The following is a 21,737-nucleotide window of genomic DNA, read 5'->3' on the forward strand; positions in this document are numbered from 1 at the left end:
CAGGGGATTTATCCGCCTTGAGTCCCATTAATTAACTGAGTACCAATTGCTTAGTGATTTTAATCGTATTTAGTTCCTCCCCCCCCTCGAGCCCCGTTTGTCCAGTGTTGGGATATTCTTAGTGTCCTCTACCGTAAAGACTGAAACAAAATATTTGTTCAACATTTTTGCCATCTCCATGTTTCCCACCATTAATTTCTCGGTCTCATCCTCTAAGGGACCTACGTTTGCCTTAGCCACCCTTTTTCTTTTTATATAACTATAGAAACTCTTGCTATCTGTTTTTATATTTTTTGCTAATTTATTTTCATAATCTATCTTCCCTTTCTTAATCAATCCTTTAGTTACTTTTTGCTGTCTTTTGAAGACTTCCCAATCTTCTATCCTCCCACTAAGTTTGGCTACCTTATGTGTCCTTGTTTTTAGTCGGATACTATCCTTAATTTCTTTACTTAGCCACGGATGGCTGTCATTTCTTTTACACCCTTTTTTCCTCAGTGGAATATTTTTTTTTTGAAAGTTGTAAAATAACTCCTTAAATGAACACCACTGCTCATGTACCATCTTACCCTTTAATCTATTTTCCCAGTCCACTTTAATCAATTCCGCTCTCATACCATCATAGTCTCCTTTATTCAAGCTCAGTACGCTTGTTTGAGAACCAACCTTCTCACCCTCTAATTGGATATGGAATTTAACCATGTTATGGTCACTCATTCCAAGGGGATCCTTAACTAGGACATTAATTAATTAATCCTGGCTCATTACACAGGACCAGGTCCAAGGTTGCTTGCCCCCACGTTGGGTCACTATCAATGCATTTTAGGTTTTATAAATAGGGACAAGAGTAAAGAAAAAATTATGAATATGTACAAAACATTGAGTAGGCCACAATTAGAGTACTGTGCAATTTTGGACACTTCATTGTAGAAAGGTCTTTAAAGTCATGGAGAAAATATAGTATAGATTCTCTGGGTTGCTACCAGAGATGGGAAACTCTGCAGTTATGAGGAGTTACGAAATACTGAGACTATTGCAGCTGCAGCAGAGACGGCTAAAAGGAGTTGGATATAGGTTTTCAAAAATGTGAAGGGATTTGATTGAGTGACTAGGGAAAGACTATTTTCATGGGTTGGGGAGTAAATGATGAGGAGTCATCAATTTAAAATCCGCCTTGAGTCCCTAAGAGGAAGGGGGTTAGGAAAAGTTTTACACAGAAAATTGTTTTACCACAGTGGGTGGTTGAAGCAGTGACCATGCATCTTTTAAAGGAAAATTGGATGAGTATTTGAAGCAAAGGAAAATACTCGGCTACCAGGAGAGTGCAGGGCAGTGGGATTAGTTTTGGGCTGTTCTAGCAAAAAGCTAGCATAGGCTGGTGAAGGGTTGAATGGCCTCCTTCTATGCTATAAACATCTATGGTTCTATATACACTTGTGGATTTTCCATGGTGTTAGTAATGGGGAGTTGTATGATAGTGTTTTATAATGTGGGCCTGCTAAGTCCTGATAGCAACAGTCCCTTCCACTCTCAGCAAAGTACCCTGCCACAACTGGATTTCTCTTTCTCTCTTGCTGCACTTTACCTACTCCGCTCAACAAGGTTTGTGTGCGCCTCTCCCCTATTCTCTTTCCCCATCTTCTCTTTTCATGATGTTTTGTCTTTTCTCTTGCCACCAATAGCTTCTCTTTCAACCCTTCTTCAACAAATAGCTGTACCTTTGCTTTCACATCACCACCTAGAAAGATCTCTCTCTTCTGCCCTCTTCCCCCATCAAACAGGGTCCCCATCTCCTCCTTTGCCACTTAATTGGGTCCAAGTAAATTTTCTGTCTCTCTCCTCCCCCTCCCCAACAGCATATCTCCTGTTTCACCACATGGGCCACAGACCTGCTGAAACAAAGTCAAAAAATCTTTCATTGTAGACTGACTCCTGTGCACGCACATATAATTTTTCCTCACCTTCACCTCAGTCACTTCTATTTTCCTATCCTCTTTACTTATCTTTTTTGTATACTCCTTCACTTTTATTTCATTTCTTTACATCTTCCTCTTTTTCTCACTATTTGATGCTCAACAATTCCAACCCCCATTTCTTATTGTATTCGCACTGCCACATGAGGATCCTTACAACGAGAAAAGCAGATACGCAAGAGGGAGCAGAAAAAATGAGAAACCTGAGGGAGCATGCTACAGTAGTCGCATTGTGGCATGTTCCTGACTGTTGTAGTCCTAGGCATCAGGGGTGGGAGGAGAGAAGGAAGACAGTTATATGGCGAAAGTTTCTCTGCAGAAGAAGCAGATAGACAAACCCTACCGGATGCACGTGGCAGATGGTTGGGGCATGGATGGGCATGTGATGGCTCCTGGGAATCTCAGAATGTTAGACAAATTTAATATAAATTTTATCTGGTTCCTTGCCAGTGGGAGGGTGTTCATAATCCTTATAGAGAGGGGAGGAAATAGTTGGCACCAAGTTTGCAGGTAAATATCTGAGGAAAAGACACTTATTTCATGCCATAGGTATGAATGAGTCCCAGCAACTATTAATCTAACCTAGAAATGACTGCCTGTGCAAATCCGAATAATTCTCTGCTGGGCCAATTTCCAGAGTGCTCTAATGAAGAGAACATTTTCTAGGTTTCAGTGCTGTTTGCTTAGCAACTTAACAGGAGTATACATTCCATGGTACGAAAAACACTGAAGAAATCTCCATCCAATTTGCTCATAAGGGAATCATATAAATTAATCCAATATAAAATACTTGGGATGAAAACAGGAAACCAAATTGTTCTTAAATTTAAAATATCTGTCTAGCTGAGGCAGAAATTTGATCAACATGAAATTACTTGCACTCTCCTAGTTACTCCTTAAAGCAATAAAGGTTTTGGTGGTTTTAAGTTAATTCGCAGAAAGCTACGTTTTCTATTTCCCTACAAGGGAGAGATGGGCATCTGTTTGTATAACTATGGGACGCGTGCAGGACAGTGTGCGTGCTACAAGTAGTGCCTTGTGCATTGTGAATAATGTTTAAAGAAACTAAAACTTGTTTCCAAAGACTGGGACTATTTAAAAAGAAAATTAAAACATAAAAGGGAGTGAAATGCATTGGTTTTGTACTAAACAGGTTCAATCTATGTTGTCACTATTGAGGTCTTCTGGTTCCACTACCTTTCTGAGGTGCTTTGAAGTTCTGTAATTCCTGCTGATACAGTGCTTGAAGCTGCTCTATTTCCAAAGTATAGCTGGCTGTGAGCTTCTCCTGAAGCTTTTCAAGGGCGGTCTCTTTTTCACTTTTCAAACTGTCACGGACAAGCTCCAGCTGAGCAGCATAAATCTGAGTAAGACTGATGCGCTGAGCCTCCAACTGAAGCTTTAACTCAGCCTGTCAATAAACACAAAGATCAGTTTTCTTTATTTTTCATCCTCTTTTCTCACACAAACCACTATTTCCTTCCACCCCTCAAAAGGGCAGAATAGTCCAACCAAAAATAGAATCATCACCACTCTGATCAACCTCCTGGCCCAATGCAAGATGGCATAAAATGTTCTTTAGTATATGCCACTTGCAAACATAAGTCAAGACCAGGATTAGAACTTTAATATACCATTACTGACAAGGAAACTAGTATTGCAGATACCAGGCAGTTCGTGTATTTGTTGTAGATACTTTGGAACAATTTTTGGTAATTTGAACACACTTTCGTAGTGTACAGAATGCTCACAAGAATTTGTTCAAATAACAAATATAAATTTCTACAATCTTCAATTAATTATAGCATTTCAAGGAGATAAAGACAAACTGTTTAAAATCCATCAACGTTTTATTAAATTAAAAATCTTTTTCTACATTGACCAGTTTTTTTTTTGAAGTGCAGGGGGTGGCAATGATGGGGGTGGGTTGATAGAAGTGAGGAAAAGGTATCTGAATGCTGTAGGAGAAATAATGTTGAACTAAATGTAGAGATCCATACCTCTGCCTGCTGCTTAGTTTGTTCCAGCTGAGCCAGGTAATCTTGATCAGATTCAGTATTTCTTTGAACTGCAATAGGATTCTCACATTCTTTACGCTCTGCATCTTTTGCCTGTGGTAACACAGGTCATATGTATCTCAGAACAAAAGCTGTATTTCACTTATTAGAAAAGCCAGTGTTTAAATGTTACTGCATGGTCAACTGCATTTTAAAAACTTTTGTAACCAACAGTAGAAACTTTATTTAAGGACCCAATTACTATAGGTTTTGAGAAGATAAAGAATATCCCGAATGTCTACCAAAGTCAATTACATATTTATTATATTCTGAAATTACCAGATTTACATGCTATATTAGAAGTGTCTGAATCTCTCTCTCATATTGCACACATACCTGATTTTCCTCCAATCCAGTATACAGTTCACAAATAGAAACTCCAGTTTGTGCTTCAATCTTCTTCTCCAGTTCCAACTTCTCCTGCTGAGCTATAATTAGAGTATTTTCCATTTCCTCTCTTTTTTTATGAAAGGTTTCTTCCAGCAAGGTTTTCTGCTGTACAAGTTCAGCCAAGCCCAGCTGTTCAGCTCGAACAGACTCCAGCTGGTGCCGGAGATGGTCCCTTTCAGCCTGTACACTGACCAAGGATTCAGATACCAGTTTCTCTCTAAAGTGCTGAATTTGGGTTAATAGAGATTCTTTTTCTTGAATAAGGTTAATTTGATTTTGTTGCAGCTCATCTCTTTCTAAAACAATAATCTTCAGTGAATTTTGTAGTGAAATTATTTGCTCCATTAAATTTTCTTTCTGCTGTTCATGTTCCTTTAATTCACAGGAAACAGTAAAAGCCGGATCTTTAATCTGATTTTTATTCTTTGCTTTGATTAAATTCGTTTGAGAAATTTGCTGGCATTCCTGGGTCTCTACGTCAACATCTGGCTGTTTCTGACTCTCAATTCTGTCCATTTTCTCATACCTTTCTGCAGCCTGCTCCTTTAGAAATTTCAGGTCCTCTTTCAAGTGTAAAATTTCATTTTGCCTCAAGATCAAAACCTCTGAAAGATCTGAAAGTCTCTTAGATAGTTCACTCTTGTCCTGTTGAGCTATCTCAAGTTTTTCCATGAGTTCAGTTGCATCTTTTTCAATGACCTCTCTGCTTCCTATAATTTCAGATTGGCCATTGGAATTGTCAAGTGTTTTGTTCAGCTCCACTTTGTTTATCACCGTGAGATTTTCAGTGTCTTTCCTCAACTCTGAAAGCTGGAGCTGTTCACTTAAGGTCTTTAACTTGGCTTCATATTCAATTTCTTGCTTAATCATCTTTTCTTCTATGTGTGACTTCATTTTCAGCAGACAGTCATATTCATCCCGTAATTCTTGAAAGTTAACTTCAAAGTTTTTCTCAGCAAAAGAAAAGGTGTTCCTTTGTCTCTCAACCTCCTTTTTGAGTTCTCCCTCATGGGCTTCAAGCTGTTCATTAACTGCAGTAAGCCTTTCTATGTGTCCTCTCATTTCTGAAAGCTCATTTTCGCTAACTGATGCCAACTTATTCCCTTCAGATACAATATGAATTTTCAGCTTTTCTTCTAATTGTTTTTTGGTTTCTTTCAGATCTTCATTTTCTTCCAGAAGCCCTTTTATTTTTATTTCCATAACTTCCTGCTGCTTAAACGGTTTCTCCAAAACTTTATTCTTGGCTTGTAGTTCTTGGATTCCCCTTTCCAGTGTACTCTTTTCTTTCTCAACTTCTCTTAGTGCTTCAATTTCTGTTTCAAGTTCACTGATATGCAAATACATCTCCTCCACTTTAGAGCTTTTATGAGACAACTGCAGTTCCTCTTTTAACATGGACATCTTAGTTAACAGTTGGTTATTTTGAATGATCATATTATCCCTTTCACATTTCATCTCTTCCATTTTTTTACCAAATTCCGTTTGCAAGCTTTCCAATCGCTGATTCTGTTTCAAGGCCATATCTTCTTGAACATTACAAATATTTAATTTATGTTCCATTTCTAGGTCTTCTTTTAGTTTACTTAGCTCTTCTTCATGGCTGAAAAGAAGTTGAGTCCTTACTCTTTCTAATTCAGCTTCCTGAGATTCAGCCATCCTATCCAAAACTGCATCTTTTTCCCTCTCCAGCATATCAAGCTTAATTTTATAATTGGTAACTTCCGCCTCATGCTTAGACTCCAGCTCCTTATTAGACTCTGAACTAGCTATCAGTTGGGATTTCAATTGTTTAACCATGTCTTTCAGTTCTTCTACCTCATGCATTTTGTACTTCTGATCAGAAATACTTTCTGAGGCTCTCCGGATTTGACCTTTAGTGAAGTTGAGCTCTTTCAAGAGATCTTGGACTTGGTTCTGCAGCTGTATCTTTTTTTCAGAAGCTTTTTCCAGCTGTTGTGTCATTTCTTGCCTTACTTGGTCTCTCTGAAAATGTGCTTCTCTTAATTTGGCATTCAGTTCATTGATTGCCACATTTAACAAATCAATTTGTTCCTCATTGACTAAGTTATTGACAGAATGACCCAACGCCTTTTCCATTTCAGTTTTATGTTGCTCAGTAAGTCTTCTAATCTCCGAAGTGTGTTGTTGCTGCAATTCTTGTTTCATCTGTACTATCTGTTTTCCATACATCTCATCCAATTCCGCTTGAAGTTGCTCCATTTTCCGATGATTTTCTATTTCAATCCTTTGTACGGTTTCTAATTCAGACAAATTGCCCATGTGACAGCGTTTCTGAAGTGCTTCTACAGTACCCATTAGCTGTTTTATTTCATCTGATGACTGTCTCTCCCTTTGCTTTGAGTTAGTCAGTTCTGTTCTTAAGTTCTCAGTCTCTTGATTCTTTTGCAATATCTGTTCATTTAAATCTTGAATTAATTTATCAGAAGCGAACATTTTATCTTTCAACAATGATGTGGCATTTTCATGTTCTTTAACTGTTTTTTCAAGCTGTTCAATTAGTTGGTTTTGGCTATATAGCTTCATTGCATTATCAGTGTTTTCATTGTCAGACTGTTTATAAAAAGAAAAAAAATTAGAGATGAATATTCTAAACATTCACAATCATTTGCAAACAAAACTGTGTTTGATCTGGTGTTGGAAAAAGAAAAGCTTAACAAGCATCCTTTCACTAAAATCAACAGGCTTAAAGCAGTTTAAAAAGAATGTTCTCAGCTTGAATAGATTGTGTTGGTAGTGTGCCCACACTGGTGATGTTATCTACAAAGAGAAGCCTCACGTGTCCTGGAATGACTCCATTCATTTCAACGGGGACAGTAACTTCAGATTGGCCTGGAAACCGATCTGGAGTAATCCAATACCAGAAAAAGCATGCAGCATCATTCAGCCAGGTTGTCAGAAAGTTAGTGACTGTACTGTACAGTCCATGTAGATTGGGGCAGTGTCCACTAGGTAGCAATGACTAATTTGAAGACTCTTGAGACAGAGAATAAAAAAGCAAGTTTCCCTTGCTTGTTGAAAAATGCTCGACTGCCCACCCAAAGTGGCAGAGCTTGTTTACAGACTAGATCTTGAAAGATAAGACCAAGAGAAAAAACTTATTTTTTAACCAATTGATCTATGAGTCAGACTCCTCCAGAAATAGGCCTGGACTCCATTTCCTTTGCATGTGAATTAGAAGGGGCACATTGATCCTTAATGGTGGGAGATGGCGACTTATGCAAGGCTTCACAACCCCAAGCTCAAAGCAAATGTTTAGAATAGCCGTATTAACTACATGTTGACAAATATCAGGTGATCTAGTGGAAAAGAAGAAATCTCCTAAATAACTTGAATGTTTAGCACAGTAAACTGAAGAGAGAAAAAAATCTCCTTTACTACCCGACTTCTTAGAAGTTGCAACATGACAAAAATATTGGGACAAAAGAACAAACTCTAAAAGAATGTGCTTCCATGGTGATCTAAAGTGCACAATCCAAACTCAGAATGTAAAGAGTGTTAGTGCTGCTGACTCCTAATACAAACTTTTAAAAGGAAAAATGAATATTTTCTTACTTGTGGAGTATCTGCTTCAGATTAAAAACAATATATGAAGTAATTGGCCTTAACATGAGTGTTGAATTCTAACATAACAGGGAAGTTTGCAATTGCCAGTATAATCATTGCATTCTCACTCCATTGGCTATGTTTAATATATAGTAAGTTTAAAATATGGATATGATCAGCCAACAGAAGAAAAACAGTTCAAAGTACAAATCGCTGTGAAGCTTAAAAGTTCCATTTTTGTCTATTTTTAAAATAATTCTTAAATTTAAAGTAGAGACAAGTTTGATTTTTGTGAACTATTTTAAGCAGTCGCTTTGAAGCCAATGTAAACATTGAATGTTGTAGTATACTCAGAAATGATCTAAACAATTACTAATGTACTAGTATAGATGTTGAGGCCACAAAATTATAACAATGTCACTACATGTTCAAAATTTAATTTTAAGAAACCAATTAACATGAGTCACTCCACTGTTCAGATAGTGTAAAAAGCTATTAGAGAAGAATTAAGTGGTTCCCTTACATCTCACTATAAATGCATTTAGCTTTTATATTCAAAAAATAGGCATACCTCTGCGTGATCTTGAAGTTGAGCCTGTAGATATTTTATTTGTTGCTGACATTCCTCATTCATTTTCTGGAAGGTTTTCAGCTGTTGTTCCTGTTCATCAATCTGCACTTGATAGGTAATGAGCTGCTGCTTTGCCTGTATTAAGTCAGCTGCTGTGGTACCATGGCTAGTATTTCTCACAGCTTCACTTGTCTGCAACTACAAATCATATAAAAGAAAAATGCATGAACTTCAAACTGTTAGCTTTGTAAAGTAAGCAGATTACACCCATACTAATTATAATTCACTTCATAAAGTGAAAAAGACAAGGAATGCTGCCAAGTCTTTCATGAATTAACTGCGTTTCAGTTTCCAAAAATACAACATTTAAAGCTATGGATCTACAGTAAAGTGAAAAGCTCTTCTTGCTCCAGAAGAACTTTTGGAATGTTAAGGGATTATTATATAACGAACAGTACCAGTAAAGTTGTCTCACTTTCCCAAACCCTTTCAAAAGAACAAATAAGACCCTCCAATTGCACGAAGAGCATGTGTCAAAATCCAGGAGACTACTAGATTTCATCTCACACTTTTATTTTAGTATCAGATTGCTAACAGCAATAATACAGGAAAAAAGCAGACTTTTTTGCCTGAAATTATAGAAGATTACATACACTACTAATGATGGCAAAAACAGCAATAATACAGGAAAAAAGCAGACTTTTTTGCCTGAAATTATAGAAGATTACATACACTACTAATGATGGCAAAAACGAACCACGTTCTGTTGGCAGAGCAGGGCAGGGCATGTTTTTACATGATGCAGGAAAACGAAGTCATTGGATGATATCCCAACATTACAGAAATAAAAATATGTCTTTAAAAAAGTTTTTAATTAATTTATGCTTTTGTGTGTTATGGTTCATTAATCGTTATAGTACAATTTGCAAATCCATAACTAATGGAGTGCTAAAGGTTAACAGGACCATGGTCTTTCCTCAGTGGAGGAGGGCTTAGCTAAAACAGTAAAGGACAGGGAAGAGGCTCATTAGGTACTGGGTGTGGGTGCAGTTTGATCAATTATCATCTTTGGAGAGCTCCTGTGTGGCAGTGGCAAGCTGATATTTCTCAGTTTCACTGGTCTGCAGCTACCCAGTCATCTAATCACCCTGGGTTTCATGGGAGTTATGGTACTTGGGGTTGTGGTACTTGGGGTGGGCCTATGGAAAGGATGCCTACACTTAATGGTTTTCCCCAACTCTATGCACAGTCATATATTACTCACTCAGATTGGTAAATGTCCCCCAGTTACTTTGTCAACATGTTTATTGTGTGTTTATCTGGTGATACAGCTTCCTGCCACAAGAAGCAAAACTGGGAGAGAGCCTGCATGTAGTGATTAGGCTTTCACTTTTATAAGACATTACAGCTAATGCAAGACTGGTTAGATACATGCCAATAGTTATTGATCTTGACTGTTATTTTTTAACCAGTTTCCAAGAATCACGCTTGAAATTTCCATGCTTACTTTTCAACATACTACTTCAGCCAAAGAAATATAGTGAGAAAAAACAGTTTTACCACAAAAAATTGAACAGCAAATAGCTACTATACAGGACCATAGGCTACAAAAGAGCTGACACGATTGCTTCAAATCTGTATCAATCAGCAAAAAGAGTTAACGTCATACTCCCATCTATATAATGGAATTGATAAAACAAAGAGATAACCAAGTTCCAATGAAGATGCAACTAAGGAATTACTTTCAGTAGGAACTGAAGATGTGGCTGAAGGATAGCTCGATCAGCATGCAAAATTAAATAGGTTTGATCAAACACTGAAGCCCATAAGCTGAAATCAGCCAAACAAACTGGGCAAATAGCCAAAATTTGAGATCGAGCCTGTCCAATCAAGTAAGTCAAGGAGCTTATAATTTTGTAAGAATCAAACTTCAATCCCAAGGAAAAATGAGGAGGGATGAAAGATGATTAAGCTTCCAGACCCTTTTCATGAATCAAGAAACAAAATAACCTTCCAACCAAACCTGAAGGAAACATTATGGAAGACTGCAAAAATCAAAATGAACAGGTATAGAGCTGGATTTCAATCAAGGTGTTGGAGGTGCTCCAGCATTGTAGAAAAACTACAGAAGGGCAGACTAAAATTGAATAAAGTATCAATAGACAAAGTTCTTCCATTGGATATGGTAAGCCCTCTTCATGGAAAATTTCTGGATGCTGATCATGTGTTTGCCACAAAAGATGGAAGAGCCTGGTCTCCTCTCAAAGTCATCAAGTGGAAACGGACTGTATCCAGGTACAGGACCTGGCTGGATAAGCTTTCCAGGGCTATCGTGGGCTTTTGAGAATCACCATCATGTTGAGTTTTGATTAATCTGTAGAGCCCTGGAAGTCAGCAGAAACAAAGGAAACGTGGAAAGAAACCTCTCTTTGTCCTCTTACTTCACTTATGACTTACAGGGAGAGGTTAGACAGACTGGGACTTTTTTCCCTGGAGAGCAGGAGATTAAGGGGTGATCTTATCGAAGTCTATAAAATAATGAGGGGCATAGATAAGGTCGATAGTCAAAATCTTTTCCCAAAGGTAGGGGAGTCTATAACGAGGGGGCATAGATTTAAGGTGAGAGGGGAGAGATACAAAAGGGTCCAGAGGGGCAATTTTTTTACTCAAAGGGTGGTGAGTGTCTGGAACGAGCTGCCAGAGGCAGTAGTAGAGGCGGGTACAATTTTGTCTTTTAAAAAGCATTTGGACAGTTACATGGGTAAGATGGGTATAGAGGGATATGGGCCAAGTGCAGGCAATTGGGACTAGCTTAGTGGTATAAACTGGGCGACATGGACATGTTGGGCCGAAGGGCCTGTTTCCATGTTGTAACTTCTATGATTCTATGTTTCCATCACCACCTTCTCCTTTACTGCTTTTCGTCTTTCCTCTTGCTTGTTTTTCACTTTCTTGTTCCCCTTTCTTCTGTTCTAGTTAACCTGGCTGTACAACACTTCTTCCACTCCCCTACTTCTTGGGTAGTTCATCTTGCCACATTGAGGAGGCTGCAAAGGTAGGAAAGGAGTGGACTGTTGGAAGGAGCTCAGAGAGCAGGCCATCACCAGAAGCAGAAATTGGCAGTGGAAATCTGAAAGAACCAGCTTCTTTACTTATTTTTCCAAATACAACGAGCATTAATAAGTCCTCCAGCCTGACATAACCTATAACTGTGTTGTACGTGTACTTCAAGGCGGGTGGTGGGGGGGGAACCACTCCTACAGCCAACCAAACACACGTGCAATTCTACTGAGGGGAAGAGCTTAATACAATTAACTGACTCCAACCAATGAGAAAACATGGCAGTGCTACTGGATTCAGAGACTTTTTTTTAATAAAAGAAAATTAGATTAAAAGCACAGGATCTGACTTCCATGATGCTCATGATAAAGCTACTGCCTTGCCAATGACAATCAATATTCCCATGCAACAACTCAACAAGGAGTGGGCCTTGCCTTGTTTGATGGCATACTGACTACTGTAAAGTTGTCCAGTAACATACCAATTTGCCCTGAACCAGACCCTGAAATGTTCAGGCCTTTTGATGTGCCATGTGAGCTTTGCTACAATCCATTAGCCTTGAATCTAAGCTTCCTGGATGCGTGGCTTTCCCCCCAACCTCCTCGACAAGCAACGAAGAATCTATCAGTGTCAATGAAGGAGTCGGTAGCTGTAACTGCAGATTCTGTGGAATATTTAGCTTCTGGGATACCCATCTCAGGGCCCAGAGTAGAAGCCTGGTCTGTGCCCACTTATTGGGGAACCAATGGTGAAACAGGCTTAATTACAGGGTTCTTGAACTGGAAACTACAAAGATGGTCAACTACCATCAGACAGCAGCAGCAACAACTTGCATTTATATAGCACCTTGAACATAGTAAAATGTCCCAAAGTGCTTCAAAGGAGTGTTATCAATCAAAATTTGACAGCCAATGAATTACTATAAGTGTAAGGAATCTTACAACACCAGGTTATAGTCCAACAAATTTATTTTAAAATCACAAGCTTTCGGAGATTATCTCCTTCGTCAGATGAATGAATGAAAAGGTTCTCAAATCGCATATCTTATACTATGTTGGGACAGCATCACACCAATCAAAAGGTGTCGTTGTTATTCAAACAGGCCAGTCACGGAGAACAGCACGTCCCAGTACACTCGATATACATTGTGTCTATTACACAGGCAGGCAGAAAGAAACTCAAAATGGCAGAGAGAGAGAGAGAGAGAGAGAGAGAGAGAGAGAGAGAGAGAGAATTTTAAAATTCTCTCTCTCTCTGCCATTTTGAGTTTCTTTCTGCCTGCCTGTGTAATAGACACAATGTATATCGAGTGTACTGGGACGTGCTGTTCTCCGTGACTGGCCTGTTTGAATAACAACGACACCTTTTGATTGGTGTGATGCTGTCCCAACATAGTATAAGATATGCGATTTGAGAACCTTTTCATTCATTCATCTGACGAAGGAGATAATCTCCGAAAGCTTGTGATTTTAAAATAAATTTGTTGGACTATAACCTGGTGTTGTAAGATTCCTTACATTTGTCCACCCCAGTCCATCACCGGCATCTCCACATCATGGCTACTATAAGTGTAGTCAGTGTTGTTTTGTAGGCAAACATGGCAGCCAATTTACAAATAGCAAGGCCCCAGAAATAGCAAATGAGATAACTGACCAGCTAATGCGTTTTCGGGTGGTGTTGGTTGAGGAAGGAATCTTGGTCAAGATACTAGGACAACTCCATGTTCTTCTTTAAATAGCATCATGGGAAGTTTAACACCCATTTGAATGTCAAAAAACAGCACCTCCGACAATATAGCACTCCCTCATTACAGAACTGCAGTGTCAACCTAGGTTGTGTTTGCATCCTGGAGTGGAGCTTGAACCCATTATCTTCTGTCTTAGAGGCAAGAGTGTGACCACATTAAATTAACAGCTTATATATTTGTGTGCAAATCTGTGTGCAGAGCAGAAAAACTGGGTACCATTTTGACATGAATGGTAATGATGAATTTTACCTGCTGAAACTGAATTTGTAGTTTTTGACTTTGCTCTGTTAAATCCAAAAATTCTTGTAGAATCTCGTCCTTTTCCTTCCTAGCTTGCTGTAGATTAGCAGTGAGCTGAGTAATAATACCATCTCTTTGCTTGACTGCAGCTTCAAAGTCCTGTAGCTGTGTAAAGAATGCAATTGTATAATGTAAATAGCATTATTCATTTATAAAATGAAGACTGCTCAATTAATCTTAAATTTCTTACTTCGCAATGTTCTAGGACCTTCCACACCTTTAATATTGTACTTTTGGCATGGATAACGTTAGTCACTGAAAGATAGCAAAAAATTAACTGAGTGCTCACAACTGCCACTTTTTGTGCTGCTAACTGGATCATCTTTTAAAGGTTATTTCACACTAGCAAAGATGACCGACTTCTGTATAAATGTAAAGCTTGCCAATAAAACCAAGTTTGGAAATTTTAAAAACAGTGTTTTAGAAACTTTTTCCTAAGTGTGCCAACAGTGGAGCTATCCCATCAGCTTTTCAATCATAAAAAAATTACTGGTAATTGAAAACTGGTGAGCAGCACTTCATTTGATTCTGCAATCACAGATCTCTATCCTTCCTAACTTGAGTGACACAAGCAATACAGCTCACCCCTCACATTATTCAAAAAAGTTGATACTGTATCACTTACTGCAATACAAAAGTACTAAACTCTGAATAAATTATCAACTTATGCAATAGTCACAATAATAAAAACTTCCAATAACGGATTCAAAAGCAGAATATTTTAGTAGCTCAAACTATATAAAAACCTAATTTATGTGGTCTCATAAGCGATGCTAACTACTACAGCGCCACCAAAATTGTGTCACTGGATTAAGGGAATTAAGAAAGGCACAAAAGTTTGGATTCAAAGCTTATCTGTGTCCTGTAATTAAAAACTGTATAGGGCACAGGTAAGCCTGAAATCTAGAAGATTAATTATTTTTTATTGCTATTTTTCTTGCAACTCAAATATTTCTTTGAACAGCAATATTGGTATCCAGAAAAATGTTCTGCATTTGTCCAAAGAATATGCAATATCATCTGGGTTGAGGGTGGGGGTTGGAGAAATCTAGTACGAGAATAAATGTATTTGTTTTAATTAATTTTTTAAAAAGTGTTTCAAGAACTTCATAATGTCCACCACATGTCAACTGTAAGAAAATCTTAGAAATGATGTGTGAACAAATCAAATGCAGCCTCTCTTCACAACCGCCACACTATTTTCAGGCAATTATTTATTCGATCTATTTACAAAAAAACATTTAAAATATCCAACACTGCAGCAGGAAGGACTGCAACCAGGGATGAGGGGCTATAATTATGAAGTTAGGCTTGAGGTTAGAACTTTTTCCACTGGAGCCAAGAAGATTCAAGGGTGACTTGATGGAAGTCTTCAAGATTACTATATGGTAAATACTGATAGAATATTTCCATTGGTCAACAAGGTGGTAATCAGAGGGCACAAATTTAAGATATCATACAAAAGAATTAAAAGGAAGATTTTTAAAAATTCTTTACACAAAGTGATTGGAATGTGAAATTCCCTGCCATAAACCATTGTTGTAAACAATTTTACAACACCAAGTTATAGTCCAGCAATTTTATTTTAAATTCACAAGCTTTCGGAGATTTTCTCCTTCCTCAGGCAAATGTTTCAAGAGCTCCTTGAAGCCTACGCATTTATACATATTGAACGATACATGGTGTTTACAGACTGCCCCTGCAACTGCCCGTTGCCAAGGCAATCACCGTGTTCAGACAGAGAGGTGTCACCTGCAGAACCCCCGAATACACATTCAACAAAAAAACAAACAGGGAAAAAAAAGAGAAAAAAAACAGAGAGAGGCAGAAACATCCGGAAGGCAGAGAGAGCCAGCAAATGACCCATTATATTAAAAACAGATAACATTTGTTCGCTGGTGGGGTAACGTGTAGCGTGACATGAACCCAAGATCCCGGTTGAGGCCGTCCTCATGGGTGCGGAACTTGGCTATCAATTTCTGCTCGACGATTTTGCGTTGTCGTGTGTCTCGAAGGCCGCCTTGGAATACGCTTACCCGAAGGTCGGTGGATGAATGTCCATGACTGCTGAAGTGTTCCCCGACTGGGAGGGAACCCTCCTGTTTGGCGATTGTTGCGCGGTGTCCGTTCATCCAGAATGTCACCCGAGCACAACGCAACGCCATCAACGCTCTCAAGACCAACCGCAACATAGTCATCAAACCAGCGGACAAAGGAGGAGCCATAGTCATACAGAACAGAACAGACTATTGCAAAGAAGCATACCGACAACTGGACAACCAGGAACACTACAGACGGTTACCCGCAGATCCGACCAAAGAACACACCCACCAGCTCAACAAACTGATCAAGACCTTCGATCCAGACCTTCAAAGCATCCTACGCATTCTCATCCCACGTAATCCCCGCGTGGGAGACTTCTACTGCCTCCCAAAGATACACAAAGCCAACACACCCGGACGTCCCATCGTATCAGGCAACGGAACCCTGTGTGAGAACCTCTCTGGATACATCGAGGGCATCCTGAAACCCATCGTACAGGGAACCCCCAGCTTCTGTCGTGACACTACAGACTTCCTACAAAAACTCAGTACCCACGGACCAGTTGAACCAGGAACACTTCTCACCACGATGGACGTCTCGGCACTATACACCAGTATCCCCCACGATGACGGCATCGCTGCGACAGCATCAATACTCAACACCAACAACAGCCAATCTCCGGAAGCCATCCTACAACTCATCCGCTTCATCCTGGATCACAATGTCTTCACCTTCGATAACCAGTTCTTTACCCAAACACACGGAACAGCCATGGGGACCAAATTCGCACCCCAATACGCCAACATTTTCATGCACAAGTTCGAGCAGGACTTCTTCACTGCACAAGACCTCCAACCAACACTATACACCAGATACATCGACGACATTTTCTTTCTATGGACCCACGGCAAGGAATCACTAAAGAGACTACACGATAACATCAACAAGTTCCATCCCACCATCAAGCTCACCATGGACTACTCCTCAGAATCAGTTTCTTTCTTGGACACACGAATCTCCATCAAAGACGGGCACCTCAGCACCTCACTCTACCGCAAGCCCACGGACAACCTCACGATGCTCCACTTTTCCAGCTTCCACCCTAACCACGTCAAAGAGGCCATCCCCTATGGACAGGCCCTGCGAATACACAGGGTCTGCTCAGACGAGGAGGAACGCGATGGACACCTACAGACGCTGAAAGACGCCCTAGTAAGAACGGGATATGACGCTCGACTCATCGATCGACAGTTCCGACGGGCCACAGCAAAAAATCGCATAGACCTCCTCAGGAGACTAACACGGGACGCAACCAACAGAGTACCCTTTGTCGTCCAGTACTTCCCCGGAGCAGAGAAACTACGCCATGTTCTCCGCAGCCTTCAACATGTCATCAATGAGGACAAACACCTCGCTATGGCCATCCCCACACCTCCACTACTCGCCTTTAAACAGCCACCCAACCTCAAACAGACCATCGTTCGCAGCAAACTACCTAGCTTTCAAGAGAACAGCGTCCACGACGCCACACAACCCTGCCACGGTAACCTCTGCAAGACATGCCAGATCATCGACACAGATACCACCATCACACGAGATGACACCACCCACCAGGTGCATGGTTCATACTCCTGTGACTCGGCCAACGTTGTCTACCTCATACGTTGCAGGAAAGGATGCCCCAGAGCATGGTACATTGGCGAGACCATGCAGACGCTGCGACAACGGATGAACGGACACCGCGCAACAATCGCCAAACAGGAGGGTTCCCTCCCAGTCGGGGAACACTTCAGCAGTCATGGACATTCATCCACCGACCTTCGGGTAAGCGTACTCCAAGGCGGCCTTCGAGACACACGACAACGCAAAATCGTCGAGCAGAAATTGATAGCCAAGTTCCGCACCCATGAGGACGGCCTCAACCGGGATCTTGGGTTCATGTCACGCTACACGTTACCCCACCAGCGAACAAATGTTATCTGTTTTTAATATAATGGGTCATTTGCTGGCTCTCTCTGCCTTCCGGATGTTTCTGCCTCTCTCTGTGTTTTTTTTCTCTGTTTTTTTTCCCTGTTTGTTTTTTTGTTGAATGTGTATTCGGGGGTTCTGCAGGTGACACCTCTCTGTCTGAACACGGTGATTGCCTTGGCAACGGGCAGTTGCAGGGGCAGTCTGTAAACACCATGTATTGTTCAATATGTATAAATGCGTAGGCTTCAAGGAGCTCTTGAAACATTTGCCTGAGGAAGGAGAAAATCTCCGAAAGCTTGTGAATTTAAAATAAAATTGCTGGACTATAACTTGGTGTTGTAAAATTGTTTACAATTGTCAACCCCAGTCCATCACCGGCATCTCCACATCATAAACCATTGTGGAAGCAAAGTCCACTATTAAAAATTAAATTAGTTGTTTGAAAAAGAGGAATATTAAAAAGGTATAGGGAACATGTAGGATGGTAGGATTAGATTAATCGGTCATGTTGGAAAAAAAAAATTGATGTAGACTTTTGAGCCAAATGGTCTTGTTTCTGTGCTGTAACATTCTAGAATGCAATGGATTCTATGGGGGCATAAATTCAGGATTATCACTAGAAAAACAGAGATAGCACAATTTATCTTTCCACGCAATGTTATTAGAACATGGAATACACAGCCATTGAATTGAAAAGGAATTGAAGTATTTGGAAAGAAAGAATATAAAATAATTTGCGAAAAATACAGAAATATTATTAGACAAACAGCGCCAGTTGAAAACCTAGCATCAGCACAGGTGCATTAAGCTGAAGAGATTCTTTTTGTGCTGTAATTTCTGGGATTCTATTTCTCTCATTCTTCCAATGTGCAAGACCGTGTGAATTTCATCTTTCATTGTACTGCCCAAGTGCAAATACAGTCTGGACCCTTCTGCAACACCTTCATCAGACTACTGCCCCCCTCCTTCCTAGTTTGGTATCATCTGCAAATCTGACCAGTTTGCATAATGTTCTAAATCAAGGTGGTTCATGTAAATCATGTAAAAAAAAAAATCAAACAGTAGGGATTCCAGCACTCCATTCAGTATTTCCCCCTAGCCTGACACCATTCCTCTACTGGGGCCCACCACTTCTGGTTTATCAGCCAATTCCGTAATCACTTCCAAAATTTTATCTAGGATACCCACTGTTTTAGAGTTGTGTAACAGCCTGTAATATGGAACTTTCCCAAATGCATGGTGATTGCTCATGGCACTTTGAAAAGTAAATAGACGACAAAACTGGCAAAAGTCAATTAGCAGCTGCTGAGGCAGGAAGCAGCAGTGGCAAAAATAGGAAAGAGATTAACTCACTTGTGCCACTACTCCATTAATTTATTTTTTGGTTTTCCTACAAATTTATTAATATATTGATGCCTATTGCTCCATTCATTTGTTGATTTGCCCCTTATCAATTTCTCATGTGCCCGCTGTTCCATTAATTCACTGATTTGTTGCAATGCCTGCTGCCATACGAATGTATTGATTCACTGATGCCTACTTTTCCATTCTTCTAGCAAACAGCTGGCACAGACATGATGGGTCTGAATATTTTCCTTCTGTGCTGTAAACTTCTATGGTTCTATTTAATTTGCCCATTAATACAGCAGCGAGTGACTCACCTCCTGACTCCCCAAGGCCTTTCCACCATCTATAAGGCACAAGTCAGGAGTGTGATGGAATACTCTCCACTTGCCTGGATGAGTGCAGCTCCAACAACACTCAAGAAGCTCGATACCATCCAGGACAAAGCAGCCTGCTTGATTGGCACACCATCCACCACATTCACTGCAGTGTACCATCTACAAGATGCACTGAGGAAACTTGTCAAGGTTGTCAAGGCTTCTTTGACAGCACCTCCCAAACCCGCGGCCTCTACCACCTAAAAGGGCAAGAGCAGCAGGCACATGGGAACACCACCACCTGCACATTCCCTTTCAAGTCACACACCATCCTGACTTGGAAACATATCACCGTTCCTTCATCGTCGCTGGGTCAAAATCCTGGAATTCCATACCTAACAGCACTGTGGGAGTACCTTCACCGCAGGGACTGCAGCAGTTCAAGGCGGCGGCTCACCACCACCTTCTCAAGGGCAATTAGGATGGGCAATAAATGGTGGCCTTGCCAGCGACGCCCACATCCCATGAATGAATTTTTAAAAATTGATTGGTACCCACTGCGGTCTTAATTTATTAATGTGGCAGTGTCCACTGCTCTATGAACTTATTACTTCACTGGCACCTACTTAGCTGTACTACAATATTCATGTGTAGCCTTTCATTGTTATCAGTGAGTCGTGATGAATGTGGTTTGTGTTGGTTTCCTTGAGTTCAATTTTTCCTTTACAATTGTATAGTGTCAAAAAAAAGCAATAACAAAATTTGTTCTAATATATGTTGGTCAGTTTATTCAATTATTTTTTAATCTTCGTTATTGTTGTAGCAGTTTCTGGTCGTCCACTGTTTGAGTGTACTGGCATCACATTTGTTGGGAACATCAAGATGAAGCATTAACATTGTACAGACCTTCATTCCAGTATGCAACACCACATGAGATCGGCTAGTAATATATTGAAAGTCTCACATATAGCGTGCACTTGTTGTCCCTATTTACCTTATTTCCTGTTACCATTTTCAAATCATACTTTTTAATGTCAACTTTTATAATAGGAAAACCTTATATCAACAAGTCAACATTTTCCAATGGTAAAAGCCCATCAACATTTGCCAGTCATGCTGTAATTACCGACCTCCCGATGAGGTGGTGCTGTTGCACAAGTTGCTGGGGTCAGAATTATAATTGCCCTAAGGCAACTTAGAATCAACTTGTGGATAATAATTTTTCCTATGTTGTGGTTCTTATTTTATTAAAAAAACATGAATTTATCAAAGGGCCGGAAAGTTACAGAATTACCAGGGTTACATAGGTCATTAGGAGACATGTAAGAAAGGGTTGGCTTCAGCACACAGTACATCACAGGCAAAAAGATTCTCTCTTCACCAAAAGCACGAGAGATGGAGAGAGAGAGACAAAGAGAAAGGCTTCACTTGAGATGAACACCGGTTACTTATTATGCTTGAGACTCAGAGAGAAGCTATACATGGTACTGTTAGACACTAGCCCATTGATACTAAATTGTAGCTGGTCTGGCGATCTTGGGAAAGGAGAGATAAGGGGGCTGAGAAAGTGGAGAAAAACAGAAGGATGTAACATGAGATCATCTTCATCCATGTCAATCAATAGAAGTATTGTAGATTGCCCTTTAGTCACTACTCTGCAGTTTAAAGATGTAAAGCTACACAGGTGAACAAGACGTGACCAGGTCTACGTAGATTGCCATATCTGGGCACCTTGATAAGGGACTTACCTCAGAAAGGTATAAAAAGTGGTAGTCTGTGATGAGGATTTGGATTCGAAGGGTTTAATCAACCTGAATACCGATCTCAGAACTGTAACGCGTCTGAATCCTCAGCCACCAGGTGTGGTTGCAGGTATTATTTTAAATATATGCTTAAGTACTATTGCATGTACTATATACTTAATAAATCTATGAATGCTTGACTCAGTGCTTCAAGATTTTGAGGAATAAATAGAATATATAATCATAAATAAAAGTACTTCCTCTAACAACCAGGTAATTGAAGTAACAAATTTGTTCAAAAAATGTGTGAAGGCTATAAAAACAGATTTAGGAAGCTTGTTAGAAGATGCATTTTTTTTAGTTTATACAAATGTTAACTAGAAAAGCTGAGGATTCAAAAATATGCATTAAATTTTAAAAAGGCTTTTGGTTCATGTTTATGTTTTACTGAAAATTATAACAAGCATTATAGTGGCATTAGAAATGTAGATTTTGCCAATGGAGAGAAAATAAGTTAAAAATTCAGGTCTCTAGTTCGGAAAGGAATTATTTCCCTACTAAAAATTACCTAAACCCTACCTAAGTTAAGGGATATTTTATAAGATGTATGGAAAAATAGAAAGCAGGCATGCATAAGCATCCACATAGAATAATG

The 21,737-nt window shown here is 39.7% G+C and overlaps 1 protein-coding gene across 3 annotated transcripts in view; it reads right to left on the reverse strand.

The window, feature by feature from the left end:
- The window catches only part of akap9 (A kinase (PRKA) anchor protein 9), a 248,150-nt gene that overhangs the window by 189,746 nt on the left and 36,667 nt on the right, over positions 1–21,737 (reverse strand). For all 3 annotated transcript variants that reach the window (XM_068006479.1, XM_068006470.1, XM_068006463.1), the window contains exons 6-10: positions 13,615–13,770; positions 8,559–8,756; positions 4,367–6,994; positions 3,974–4,084; positions 3,171–3,384 (exon numbers count right to left, since the gene is read on the reverse strand). In XM_068006479.1, coding sequence (XP_067862580.1) covers positions 3,171–3,384; positions 3,974–4,084; positions 4,367–6,994; positions 8,559–8,756; positions 13,615–13,770 — 3,307 coding nt within the window. The remainder of the gene's footprint in view (positions 1–3,170; positions 3,385–3,973; positions 4,085–4,366; positions 6,995–8,558; positions 8,757–13,614; positions 13,771–21,737) is intronic.

This window comes from Heptranchias perlo, chromosome 2, assembly GCF_035084215.1.
Source record: "Heptranchias perlo isolate sHepPer1 chromosome 2, sHepPer1.hap1, whole genome shotgun sequence".
NCBI classification, from domain to species: domain Eukaryota; kingdom Metazoa; phylum Chordata; class Chondrichthyes; order Hexanchiformes; family Hexanchidae; genus Heptranchias; species Heptranchias perlo.